This window comes from Bison bison, unplaced genomic scaffold (genome assembly GCF_000754665.1).
Source record: "Bison bison bison isolate TAMUID 2011002044 unplaced genomic scaffold, Bison_UMD1.0 scf7180017864487, whole genome shotgun sequence".
NCBI lineage: Eukaryota > Metazoa > Chordata > Mammalia > Artiodactyla > Bovidae > Bison > Bison bison.
Window position 1 is genome coordinate 9,334,117 of NW_011495047.1, and position 13,846 is coordinate 9,347,962.

Genomic DNA, 13,846 nt, shown 5'->3' on the forward strand with positions numbered 1-13,846 from the left:
TGGGGCCTCAGCTTCCCTGGTGGGGGCATTGATGACCTTACAGGCTGACCTACCACCCACAGAACTTAGCACAGGGAGGGGATTGGGTGGGCTCGGGGGGGCGGGGCTTGAAGCCCTTGGAGACCCAGCCTTGACACCCCTGCTCTTCAGGCCCCGTTCCTGTCTGGGGCGCCACCTGTGGACTGTCCTTCCCTCCCAGCCCCTTCCTCTGCACGCCACTGCTGTCCAGTGTCAGGACTCCAGGCCATGCAATCGCGTTTCTGTCCAGCCTGTTTGATATGATTTCCCCCTGAGGCCCTTGCGTGGCCCACATTAACTGCCTCAGTGAGATCCCGATGTATGGTCGGTCTCCTGAGCCCTGGGCCTGGATCCGTCTTGGCCGTGTAGCAGCAGAGAGCCTGTAGATGGGCCGGGCCCGGCCTGTGTCCTGGGGCCTCTGGGAGGGCTGAGGGGTGTGCAGGCCTCGGGGCCCTCCATAGAATTCACTGAGGACAGCAAAGGGTGAGGGGTGAGGCGGGGCTGGGAGTTTATGGGGACAATAATCCATCTCCAGGCTTCTTCCCTCTGCACCCCTGGTTTCCTTCTGATACTGGAGCTGGTGGTGGCCATATACTTGCAGGAGAGAGCTGGGCTGGTCTCCCCGCTTCACCGCGTCCTTGTAGTGTGACCTTGCCCAGGGCCCGGAACCCCTCTGCGAGTCTTGGTTTTCTCATCTGCAGAAGCTGTTTGTCCTGGGAAGTGTCTGTGGGGACGGGTGAGATCTGATCTAGATCATGTGCTCAGCACTCTGCCTGGTCCACGGAGGGGACTCGGGCTGTTTGCTGAATGAGTGAACAGGTGGTAAATGAGCACGTGACGGGTGGTTGGACGAGCAGCCTCCCAGGGCCCCGAGTCTCGTTCTGGGAAGTCTGCCGGCTGGGATGGGGCGGAGGTTCTGGGGAAGAAAGCCGATTTCTCTGGGAGCTTCCTTGTAGCTGGGAAGACTGGCGGTAACCAGGAAACAACCGGAGAACAAAACCATGTGAACCATAGGCAGGCTGTTCAAGGGGATGGGGTGGCCAGCATGGGCTGCAGAGGAGAAGGGGAAGACGGAGGTTTCAGCCCCCTCACTCTGCTCCAACCCAGGAGGTGGGCAGCTCCCCGCCGAGTGGCAGGGTGAGGGGTTCTGCACTGTGTGTGTCTGGGTGTGAGACAGACGGCAGAGTGTTTGTGCGTGTGGCCCGCCTGAGTCTATGCATATCACAAGGGCAGACACCTCCCAGGACTGTTCTGGTTTCTCCTCTCCCTGCTTCTTTCAGCCTCGTGTCCCCCTGCCCACCCGAGGCCCCCATCCTTCAAAGCGCAGTGACAGTCCTCCTGGGGCCGGCCTCCTGCCAGGGACCAGCTGATCCCTCGGGGACAAGACAGGCGCCTTTCTGGTCTGGGATTGCCTTTGAAGCTGCCCCCCTTGTCCTGCCCGGGGCCAACCAGGAGGCGCCAGCTCCCACCCTTTCCTGCGGGATGTGAGCCGGGATGTGGGGCTGATGGCCTGAGCCGTGGACCCTGGAGGCCACTCAGCAGCCCGGGAGCTCCGGTGTCTGCCCTTCACATCCCCTCTCCTTCCTCTCCAGCCTCTCCGCCTCCTGCCTGTGTTCAGTCAGCCAGTCAGTCGGTTCAGTCGCTCAGTTGTGTCCGACTCTCTGCGACCCCATGGACTACAACACGCCAGGCCTCCCTGTCCATCGCCAGCTCCCAGAGTTTACTCAAACTCGTGTCCATTGAGTTGGTGATGCCATCCAACTATCTCATCCTCTGTCATCCCCTTCTCCTCCCGCCTTCAATCTTTCCTAGCATCAGGGTCTTTTCAAATCAGTCAGTTCTTCACATCAGGTGGCCAAAGTATTGGAGTTTCACCTTCAACATCAGTCCTTCCGATGAATATTCAGGACTGATCTCCTTAGGATGGACTGGTTGGATCTCTTTGCTGTCCAAGAGACTCTCAAAAGTCTTCTCCAACACCAGAATTCAAAAGCATCAATTCCTCACCGCTCAGCTTTCTTTATAGTCCAACTTTCACATCCATACATGACCACTGGAAAAACTATAGCCTTGACTAGACGGACCTTTGTTGGCAAAATAATGTCTCTGCTTTTTAATATGCTGTCTAGGTTGCTCAGGTTGTCTAAAGCCCCTGGGACTTCCCCAGTGGTCGAGTGGTTAAGACTCCACACTTCCAGTGCAGGGCATGCGGGTTCGATCTCTGGGTGGGGAACTAGGATCCTGCATGTCAAATGGTATGGCCCCCTCCCCAAAAAAACAACAAGCCCCTGACTGTGCTCTCCCTGCCCCCAGCCCTGCAGTGTCCTGCGGGTCACACCTACCAGAGCAAGTGTGACTCCCAGTTGCTTTCTTTCAATGTTGGAGGCAGCCAGAGGGCTCACTGTTGCTTTTCATGACCCCCCAAGGGAGCTTGGGTCAGCTAAGATGATAACAAGCCACCCACCCAAGTGTCTCCAGCACAGGCACTGTGCTTGGTACTCTGCCTGCTCTTGATCTCTTTAGAACCCAGGGAGGTAGGCTTCCTTGCTCCCCACCTGCCTCTCCCATAGCAGTGCAGTGAATTACGTATCATAGACAAGCTTTGGAAAGAAAATCTTTTAAAACCCAAGGCTTCTGGGCAGGAAACAAAGAGGGTGTCTGGGAAAAGCTGGCCAAAGCCTTGCTTCTTCTGGCCAATCTGTAACTAGATAGAAGCTAGGTGACCACTAGCCAGGGCTCCCCCTACCTGGGGCCCTGATAGGTAAATGGATGGAGGAATGGAGGGGACCCTTTCCTCAAAAGAAAATAAATAACAGAAAGAGGAGACTGGCCCAGGGATACCCCTGGTGGGCATGGATGAAGCGATGGTTAACAGTGACCCAGTGGTGACATCACCCCCCCGTGCCCATGATTTCACACTTGCAGAGGCCTCCACGCAGCATCCCAGCTTAGGTCACAGCAGCTCTGTGGGAGAGGTTCCCCAGCTGGTAAGTCCCACTTGGCTGATGGAAAGACTGAGGCTAGGCTCGGACCCTGAGTCAGGCCCACGTCTGGAATTCATCCCCAGACATCCTGCTGCCAAGTTCCCCACATCATCTTATGGGCAGGTATACCCCACCGATCTTATGACACCTCCTTACCCTTAGCTCTCTTTGGGTGCCACCCAAGTGATGCCCCCCAGGCCCCCTGGGGACCTGTGACCACCCTGATAATTAGGAACAGCCTTGTCCTAAGGTGTGGGGGTTCTGTGGACACTCTTGTTCCATTTCCTAGTTCATCAGCCCTTCCTTTGCCAGGCCCTCTGCCAGAGGGGGCTCCGAGAAGTTAAAACAACCCCTAGTCCTGGAATCTTCCCCTCTCTTCCCTTCCCAAGGCTGAAAGGCTACCCAGGAGGTCGCGGGGTCCATCCCTCTGCCTCCGGGAGCCTCAGCACCTGTTCAGGAGGCTTTCCTTTAGTGATTGGTTTGATTTCCCCTCCGTCTCAGCTGGGCAGCTCCCACACAGCTGGTGGTTTGTAACAGACTGGATCAGAAGAAAACTTCTTCCGACCGCAGAGGCGTAGAACGCAATAAATGGCTTAACCAGGCACCCTGGCCTCTGAGCGTCCACACTTTGTTGTTTCAGCCGCCAGACATAATGTTTTTTCCTAGGAATACAGGAAATTATCTCTGCCCTTTGAGGAAGGGCAGAATTTTTTCTGCTTGTGTTTGAGGATTCCAGACCATTCCCTTGTCCCAGGACCCTCTGGCCCCTGAGCTAGATGAAAGAGATCAGCTGCTGAAACCCTTTGATTGGAGGGGGGCTTCTTCAGTGGGAATCCCTAAAATAAAATGTGACCACCTTGCCCCAAGTGCGGGACCAGGGCCAAACTCCAAGCCCCAGGATTAGGGTGGTGGAGTCAGACTGCCAGCATCCAGCCTAGCTGCTCATTAGCTCTGCGACCTTTGGCAGGTGACAAACTCTCTGTACAAGATTCTTCATCTATAAAGGGGGGTGGGGTGGGGAGGATAGTACTGGTACTCGTATCATAAAGTGATTGTGATAATTATTAATAAATAAGATGTATTTAAGCATACCTGGTGCATAAACAGGTCCATACCTGGTCCATAAGCATTAGTTTATTCTTCCTCATTAGAAAGATATACATGTTCATTACAGAAAAAGAACATTCCAAAAGGTAAAAAGAAAGAAAAAATTGTTCATGATTTCATCATCCAAAGAAGTCAGTGATATTTTAGTTTATTTCCTCCCAAGAGGTTTTTTTACACATATTTTACACAATGATGATCAGATTTTATATATCACTTTGCATACTACTTTTTGTCACTTGACATATCCGTGTGTTACTTATTATAAACACAACATTCCACGAGGAGGAACGCAACCTTTTTTTTTTTTTTTGACCCTGTGTCTGGTGGGATATTAGTTCTCCAACCAGGGATTGAACGTGGGAACCTGGGTCCTCAGCAGTGAAAGTGCAGGGTCCTAACCAGTGGGACCCCCAGAGAATTCCAGATCGCAACATAATTTAACCATCCTATTGCTGGACATTGAGATTATTTTTTATTTTTCTCTATAGAATGTGATGGACATCTTTATGCATAAAAGCCTTTTCTGTATTTGAGACTTCTTCCTCGAGCTAGTGGGTATTTTTAAAGGCTTTGATATGTTTAAAGGCTTTGATACCAAGCTACCCTTGGGCGGTGGTGTTGAAGCTGCCTGGTACCAAAGGCATTTTAAAGTCATAGCCACACTTGGGTGGGGGAGGGGAAGGGTAATTTGTTCAACTCTTCTTTTACATTCTTTAAGGTCTGCCCTCATTCTTCTGTAAAATTTTAATGAAAGTACGACACACTTAGAGAAAAGTGTGCAAATTGTTGAGTGAGCATCTGGATGCATTTTCATAAACTCGATACTCCCATGTCACCAATACCCACATCAAATTACAGAACATTCCTAGTCCTCCCAGCCCCCACCCCAAGCTGTCCTGTGTCACCTCCCCTTCACTGCCCTCAAGGGTAACTAGGATCCTGAATTCTAACATAAAAGATTTGTTTTACCCGTTTCTGAACCGTGTGTATATCAATCACTCTGTATGCCCGTTTGGCTTCTTTTGTTCACCGTTAACGTCTGTGAGAGTCATCTGAGTTGTGTTTAGCAATAGTTGGTTCATTCCCATCGCTAAGCGGCATTCCAGGGCACGGAGATATCACCTCTTTATCCATCTTCCTGTTGATGGACGTTTGACTGGTGTCCAGTTTTGGCCACTATCTATAGCGCTGCTGTGAACATTCTAGTCCGTGTCCTCTGGTGCCCACAGGGATGCTTTTCTGCTGGGCAGACACTTAGGAATGGAGTTGCTGGCTCTTGAGGCTCTATGTGTTTTCTGCTTCCTGCTCGTATTTTTTAAAAGATCACCTGGAAGGAGGAAAAGTCCCCAAGGCAGTTCAGGCCCCGCACGCAATTGAAGGGATGCGCCTCGGCTCAGGGCTGTTTGGGGGGCCCTCCATGAAGATCACATCCCCTCCAAAGGCTGGCGTCTGGGGCTGTAGGGGAACCTGAGTTGGGCCCTGGGTGCTGGCACGTGGCTTCTGACCCTGACCTGTGCTTCCGGAGGCCACTTAGTGTCTCCACCAGCGTCCTTGGCTGGCCTAATAAGCACTGCGCTGAGCAAGGCAGATTCCAGGTGGACCTGGGGGATCCCACCTTTGGACATGACTGGAAGCCAGTTGGGCCCCTCACAAACCCCTAGAAAATGCCTTACTTCCGTTCCCCTTGTTTTTAAAGAACTACAACAGAGACTTCCTTGGTGGTCCACTGGTTAGGAATCTGTGCTTCCGTGGCTAAGGGTGCGAGTTTGACCCCTGGTCAGGGAATTGGGATCCTGCATGCCTCATGGTGCGACCACACACACACACACACGCACACATACACAAGAATTGTACAAATAGCATGTCTTCATAATCCTAAGAGTTAACTGCTTCGAAAGTGGGATGAGAAACTCTAAGAATCCCTCTTTGCCCCTCCCAGCCCACCGCTCTTCCCCAGAAGTAACCACAGTGAACAATTTGGATGTCGGGGGCCCAGATGAGTGCATAAAGAGCGGCGGCTGTGAATCAGGCCACCTGGTTCAAATCGCCATCTTGCTACTTATCAGATATGTGACTTTGAACCAATGACTTCACCTTTCTGCACCTCAGTTTCTCCCTGGAAATTGAGGGCAATACTAGCAGTCACTGGCTCGGGTTGTTGTGAAGAACAGATGAGTTAATATTTGAAAACCATCTAGCGCAGCCCTGACCATTGGTAAGCATTCAGGAAGCATCCTGATTCTTCCAGTCTTTTCTGCACATTTATTTATTTCCTGCCTCAGAGGGCTCTGGCTGTACATTTTATCCTGCAGTTTGATTTGTCCACTCAATGCTGTGTCTCTGAGATCTTCTTCCTGAGACCTGAGACCTTCCGGTCCTGGGACCCTCTTTCTACTTGCCTCTCCTCCCTGATTTCTCCCCATCTTCCCCCTCCCTCTGTCCACATCTTTCCTTGGGAAAGGTTCTGACCAGCTGTTCATACTAAGGTGTAAATGACTGACAAGGGAGGCTCCCACACAGACTGGTGTGAAACCAGCTCTGGCCCCTGACCAGAGAAGGGCACTGTTTCAGAGAGGAGGCAGGATCCACCTATTATCGAACACCTAAAGGCTGTTAGCCTGAAGAAGGCAATGGCAACCCACTCTGGTATTCTTGCCTGGAGAATCCCATGGACGGAGGAGCCCATCTTGGTCACAACTAAACTAGAACCCAGACTCAGCTTAGAGGCAGGCTCCCAGTCTTACTGAGTTATGCATGGTGGACCCTTTCCAGGCCTGGCAGGTCTGAGGTCGGATGTGGGGGAGGGTCTGGGACGTTTTGGATTTCCCGTGTCCCTCCTCTCAGCCCCTCCTGACCAGACTGGGCACGGGGGAGGCTGTGAGTGGCCCTCAGGTGCTGAGTGAGCATGTGTGCTTTGGGGCTTGGTGGGGAGGGAAGCCTCGAGGCAACGAGAGTCACTACCATCTGTGCCCTCTCCGGGACCACCCCGTCTGCCCTTGGATCCCCTCACCCTCAAGTCCCACCCTAAACTCCACAACCATCCCACTGAGCCACACCACACCCAGAGCAACCCAGGTGGGGAGGTGGGGTGGGCAGAGGATGGGGCTGGGACTCAGTGAGTGGCAGCAGCTCTGGTGGGGGGGGGGGGGTGACAGCTTTGGCACTGGGGGTGGAGGTGGGAGAGCCACCCTCTGTTAGAGGACGGGACAGGCTAAGGCGTCTGACACCCTCTGAAGCACAGTTACCTCGCGGTTTGCAATTCAGCATCCTCTCCCCAAGACTCTCCTAGACCCCACGTAGGATTCCTGTGTCCATTTTACAAATGAGCAAACTGAGGCTGGCACAGCCAGTGAGAGGCTTAGCCGGGGCCCGAGCCCAGGTTCTCGCCCAGCCCTTTGTCAGAGAAACAAGGGGCTCCTTCTCCCCGAGTCCCCCCGGGGCCGGCTGGCACTGCCAGGCCCAGTGTCTGCATCGCCTCACCGCCCGCTTGGGCCAACTGAAGTCAGATTGTTCCTGCTCACTGCTTGTGTGAGGAGGCAGAGGGTGCAGCTGTGAGGGGAGTGGGCCAGGGTCAGAGCCCATGAGGTTTGCGAGGCTGCAGTTGGGGAGGAGGGCCAAAGACAGGCCACCCCTCTGTGGAAGCACAGGACGGCTGTGTCCCTGCCACAGGACGGAGGAGGGCAGAGAAGGGGGGCGTCTGCCCCTTTCTCCATGGCGACTGTCCTGTTGGGAGCCAGCCAGAGACCCCTGGGGCTGAAGCAGCCTCTTCAGGAATTCCTAGCCTAAGGGGGCAGAAAGCGAGGAAGGGAGATGAGGTAATGGCCACTGACTACTCAGCCCTCAAGGTGGACGGAGCCGCTCCACTTTATAGGGCAGGCTACAGGGTGGTTAGAGGGAGCCCTGGCCTGGGGTCAGGTGGCTGGGGCTCCATTCCTGGCCCTGGATCAACCAGACGTGCAACCTGGGACAAACGCCTTCCCAGCTCTACACGGAGACATGACGGTTTACAGAACCCCCACCCCACCCACGACGGGCCGGGGAGCCAGACTGGCATTGGGTCCCGGCTCTATTCCCGCTGCAGCATACTTAACCTCCCTGTGCCACTGTCTCTCCTTATCTGTAGGAGGAGAATAATAACCAAAGCTACCAGAGGGGGCTGTTTGAGGTGAAAGTGTCTGGAACCCTGCCCAGCACACAGTGAATGCTCAAATAGGACGCAGATTATTATTAGTTCCATGATCTGGTGATTTTCACTGAATATCTGCCAATGTGTGTTCAGTCGCTCAGTTGTCTCTGACTCTTTGCGGCTCCATGGGCTGCAGCCCGCCAGGCTCCTCTGCCTAAGGAATTTTCCAGGCAAAATACTGGAGTGGGTTGCCATTTCCTTCTCCAGGGAATCTTCCCAACACAGGGATTGAACCCATGTCTCCTGCGTTGGCAGGTGGGTTCTTTACCACTAGCGCCACCCAGGAAGCCCGTATTTACCAGTACCTTCCTCTAGCGCCAACGTAGTCTGATGTCTGGCACTCGGCAGAACATGTCAGCCGGTACTGCTTTCCTTCGTCACCCCCAGATGTATGGGTCTCATTCTTAGGACCTTGGTGTGCAGCTCTGGCCTCTGGTCTACACTGCGGCTGACCCGCCAGTCTCGTGCTGATCCACCACTTACCGACTCAGTTTACCAAGTGCCTCGCTGCACCCAGAGAGGACGAGGTGCCCTGAAGCGGCCCTCTCTGTGCGGGGTTAGTGACCCAGGGACTTGCCTTTCTTACTTACTGGACTGTAGATGCCACGAGCTCAGGGCCTACAGCTGGCTCAGTGCTGGATGGCTGGTGCTGGTTCATAAATAGTAAACATTCCCTGTATACATTTGTAGAGGCCTGAGGCACAGCAGTGAACAAGACAGACAAAATGCCTGCCCTGGGGGGAGTTTGCATTCCTGCTGAGAGAGAGATAGAGGATGAATTGAAATATCTGAGCAAAAATGCATAATATTTAAGATGGTGATAAGTGACAGGGAGAAACATAAAACAGGGAAGGGGCGTAGAGTTGGGGGTTGGGGTGCTGGTTTTGCAATCTTAAATAGGGTAGGAGGTGACACACTTGAGTGGTGGGGGTGAAGGAGTGGGCCGTTGTGGTATCCGGGGGATGGGCATCCCAGGCAGCAGGAAGCGCAGGTGCAAAGGCCCTGAGGCAGGAAACACGCCTGGTATGTTTGAGGCATTAGGTGTGGTTGGAGCAGGTGGAACAGGGAGGAGAGGAGGAGGTGATGGGGTCACAGGAGACCATTAAGTGGGGACAGATCAGAGAGGGCTTTTTATGGGAAGGACTTCAGCTTTTACACGGAGAGAAATGGGAACCATGGAGAATTCTGAGCCGAAAGAGAGACAGTCTCTAACTTAGGTTGTAACAGGATCCCTCTAATTATCGAGTTGCAAGTAGAATGTTGTGGGGCCAGCTGGAGGTTAGGAGGCGCCGTCAGGAAGCCAGGTAAGGCATGGCAGAGGCTGGGCCCTCCCTGGGGGCAGCGAGGTGGTAGCAGAGGAGGATGTATTTGGGGTCATATCTGGCAGGCTTACCAGGTGGCATGAGAGAGAGAAAGGGGTCAAGACTGACTCCAAGTTTGGGGCGCTGACCTTCTAGAACAAATGAAGGGAGCATGAACGAATCTCTGGCCCAAGAAACCAGCAGACTTGGATTTAAGTCTCGGCTTTGCCATCCACTTGCTCAGTGACCTTGAGCAAATCTCCCGCGCCTGCCCTGCTCCAGTGAGATACGGTCACCTTTGTCCTGGTCTCTTCCCCGAGAGTCCATGCACTTTGTTTTGCTTGTTTTTGCTGTTGTTTTGTGTTTGTGTTTGACCGCACCGTGTGGTTTGCACGATCTTAGTTCCCAGACCAGGGACTGAACCTGGGACCCCTGTGGTTGAAGCGTGGAGTCCTAAGCACTGGACTACCAGGGAAGTCACAGGAGACGTTAGAGACGTGGGTTCGATCCCTGGGTCGGAAAGATCCCCTGGAGGAGGGCATGGCAACCCACTCCAGTATTCTTGCCTGGAGAATCCCCATGGACAGAGGAGCCTGGTGGGGTACAGACCATGGGATCGTCACAGAGTCAGACATGACTGAAGTGACTGAACACAGTTCCCAGACCAGGGATTGAACCCGGGTCCCCTGCAGTGGAAGCTTGGAGTCCTCACCACTGGACTGCCAGGGAAGTCCTGAGACCCCGTGCAAGTTGCAGGGCCCCCTGCCTCACTGCCCTGCCCTCTTCTGTCCCCAGGGAGCCGGAAGCTGCCATGGCGTCTCGAATCGGGCTCCGCATGCAGCTCATGCGGGAGCAGGCGCAGCAGGAGGAGCAGCGGGAACGCATGCAGCAGCAGGCCGTCATGCATTACATGCAGCAGCAACAGCAGCAGCAGCAGCAGCAGCTGGGGGGGCCGCCCACCCCAGCCATCAACACCCCCATCCACTTCCAATCTCCGCCACCAGTGCCCGGGGAGGTGCTGAAGGTGAGGCCTGGGGCTCGGGCCGTTCCCCTCCACCCCCTGCCCTGGTCCCTCGGAGCTCTGGCCTGAAACCTTTTGCCTCCTCCGCCTTTTCCCAGGTGCAGTCCTACCTGGAGAACCCCACCTCCTACCACCTGCAGCAGTCCCGGGACCAGAAGGTGCGGGAGTACTTGTCTGAGACCTACGGGAACAAGTTTGCTGCCCACATCAGCCCCGCCCAGGGCTCCCCAAAGCCCCTGCCAGCCGCCTCCCCAGGCGTGCGGCCCGCACACGTGTTGTCGTCCTCAGCCGGCAACAGCGCTCCCAACAGCCCCATGGCCATGCTGCACATCGGCTCCAACCCCGAGCGGGAGGTGAGTGAGGAGCTGGCCCGTGCCCGCCACCAGCAGAGCTGGGGCCCCGTGCTGCGCTCCTGCGGCTCCTAGTCTAATGGCAGAGGCAAGGTACTGCCCTCAGGGAGCCCCGGTCTGAGGGGAGACACAGCCCTGCCCTCGGGAAACCCCAGTCTCCCAGGAGAAACATCATCCCTAGTTCGGAAAGCTCTGCTAGGAAGAAACAAGAGACTCATACTGGAATGCCCAGCACACCTGCAAAGCCATGTCCTGACAGAAGGTATAAAGCAATCTCCCCAGGCAACTTGGCTCCTTAGGAAGAGCCCTAACCTGGGCCTTGGGGCCTGGGGAACCCAGACAGCTCAGGTCTCTCTGGGCCTGTTCCCTTATCCCCAAATGAGTGGGTGGGGTGAGGTGGGCTCCAAGGTCCCTCAGGTCAGTGGCTGTCCAGTACCCCTTTCCCTCTGCCTTTTTCCAAGTGCCTTCTCCCACAAAGGGACTGTTTTTTTTGTTTGTTTTTTTTTTCTGTTTCAGTTTGATGTCATTGACAACATTATGTGTCTGGACGATGTCCTGGGCTTCATCAATCCTGAAACTCAGATGCCCAACACGGTACTGCTGGCCAGGGCAGGGCGGGTGTGTCAGGGGGAGGGGCAGAGGCCCCCCAAGAGCTGTGACCCAGGAGAGAACTAGAGACAGGGTCCTCACCTGGGCGGAGATGGTGTTTTGCTGCAGAGATGAGAGTCGCCTCCATCCAACCATGTGACGAGGGCCCAGGCCCGGGAGAATTGTGCATCCAGAGACATGTCCCTTAGCCTGTGTGCGTGCTGGGGCTTCAGCGGGGAGGGGTGTCTGGTGAGAGCTGCCCAAGTTGGGATGGGGCGGGTGGGGGGCACTGGTGCTGAGGGGAGCAGTGTGGCTCCAGGAAGGCCTGGAGCGGATGAGTTCCTTTGGGATATGGGGCTCTTCTCCTCTACCTGGTAAAGAATCCGCCTGCAATGCGGGAGACCTGGGTTCGATTCCTGGGTTGGGAAGATCCCCTGGAGAAGGGAATGGCGACCCAGTCCAGTGTTCTTGCCTGGAGAATCCCATGGACAGAGGAACCTGGTGGGCCACAGTCCATGGGTTCCCAAAGAGTCAGACACAACTGAGCCACTCACACACATGCACACACCTCTACTAAGTCCGGGGCCCAGCTGAGCACAGGCCTGTGCCCCTCCCTCTGAGGGGGAAGTGCTATCAGGCCTGCTGGTTCCCTGCCTCCAGCAGCCTCTTAGCAGCATTCATGGTCCAGGCTCCCCCTACAGGTTCCTGGGTGGGTGGGAAGGGGCCAGGCTTAGAATCTAGATGCCTATCTTCGGCTGTGACCCTGGGAAGTCCCTTAACTGTTCTGAACCCCTAGGGATGGTGCCTTCTACCCAGAGGATGGTGGGCAAATTAGATAAGGCAAGACACTGGGGCCGAGTTCTGTGCAACGGGGGACAGGTATTTACATTGAGCAGCTGAAACTGGGGCATATTCTCCCCTTTTCTTGGAGCTCCATGAGCCTTCGCTGCTCACTCCTGCCCTTGGGGCCCCAGCCCTTGACGCTGTGGGAGGTCAGGGAGTCAGTTCTCCACGACCGCTGCCCTGGTGCCAGTGTGGCTCAGCAGGATGGGAAGCCTGCTGCTGCCAGCAGAGCCGTGGAGGGCTGGGAGGAGAGAGGGCAGGGCACAACGGCTGGCCCTGTCGGTGGTTCCCCCTGTACCCTGCAGGGTTCTGGGCCTGTGATTTTGCTTTTTGTGAATGTGTGGTGGGAGATCTTTCCAGAGCTCAGATCTTTTCCTGTGGGGCCCCCATTTAACCCCTCAATGGCTGCCTTTCACCAAGCGCCAGAGTCTCTGCAAGTGGAACCTGCCCTCCCAGGTCCCCCAGCATCGCCTGCATCACACTCTGCGCTCTGGCAGCTACTTCCAGTCTGCTTCTCTGCTCAGCCACCCCCTGCCTCTAGTGCCCTTCCTCACCACGCCCTCTGGAAACCTTCTAGAAACTCCAGATTAGGTGCCCCTCCCCCGGGCTTCTACAGGCCCTATCTCCCCTCCCGCCGCTGCTTCTGGCAGCACTGGGTGGCTGCTCGCTGAGGGCAGGGGCTGCCTCTTCAGCTCTGGACTCTGCCCGGACTCTGACCCCAGCGCGGCCTCCCCAGCTGTCCCAGGGAATCGCTGTTCCTGGGAGGATGGGCCCTGGGGAGAGGCCCCTTATAGAACGGGGCCGCTCACTGAGTCTTCTTCCCCGCCTCTTCCTGCAGCTGCCCCTGTCCAGCAGTCACCTGAATGTGTACAGTGGAGACCCCCAGGTCACGGCCTCCCTGGTGGGCGTCACCAGCAGCTCCTGCCCAGCTGACCTGACGCAGAAGCGTGAGCTCACAGGTACCGCCCCGCTGTCTCCCAGAGCGCCCCCCATCCCGGCTGTGTCTCCCCAGCACCTCCCCTCCCAGCTCTCCTCTTTTGTTCTCCAGATGCTGAGAGCCGGGCCCTGGCTAAGGAGCGGCAGAAGAAAGACAATCACAACCTCAGTGAGTCTCCCCTGCCTCTCTTCCTCCTCTCACCTGGGCTGGCTCCAAAGCTACCCTCTGACCTGCAGCTTCTAGGAAGGATTCCTTACAGGAGGCTTTAAAATCCTGGCATTGGCGTGACTGGATTCAGCCTCTTCCCACCAGTCCTTGCTAGGAGGCGGGGGAGAGGTGCTCCAGGGAAGAGATATTCATAAAATTCCCAGAACTTCAGAGGGAATGAGTTTATCAGATTGTTTTCTTTAGGGCGTGGAGCCTTCTGAGCAGTGGAGGGAGGCCTCTCCAGGCAGCTTTGTCTGCTACAGTCTTCCCCTCCTTAATCATGTCTGGCCTGCCCCCAACCCCC

The 13,846-nt window shown here is 55.4% G+C and overlaps 1 protein-coding gene across 6 annotated transcripts in view; it reads left to right on the forward strand.

Annotated features, from left to right (window-relative positions):
• Positions 1-13,846, forward strand: part of TFEB (transcription factor EB) — a 49,138-nt gene that overhangs the window by 31,762 nt on the left and 3,530 nt on the right. For all 6 annotated transcript variants that reach the window (XM_010863190.1, XM_010863187.1, XM_010863186.1 and 3 more), the window contains 5 exons: positions 10,392-10,620; positions 10,716-10,970; positions 11,484-11,561; positions 13,237-13,357; positions 13,447-13,503. In XM_010863190.1, the coding sequence (XP_010861492.1) occupies positions 10,408-10,620; positions 10,716-10,970; positions 11,484-11,561; positions 13,237-13,357; positions 13,447-13,503 (724 nt within the window). In that variant the 5' untranslated portion in view covers positions 10,392-10,407. The remainder of the gene's footprint in view (positions 1-10,391; positions 10,621-10,715; positions 10,971-11,483; positions 11,562-13,236; positions 13,358-13,446; positions 13,504-13,846) is intronic.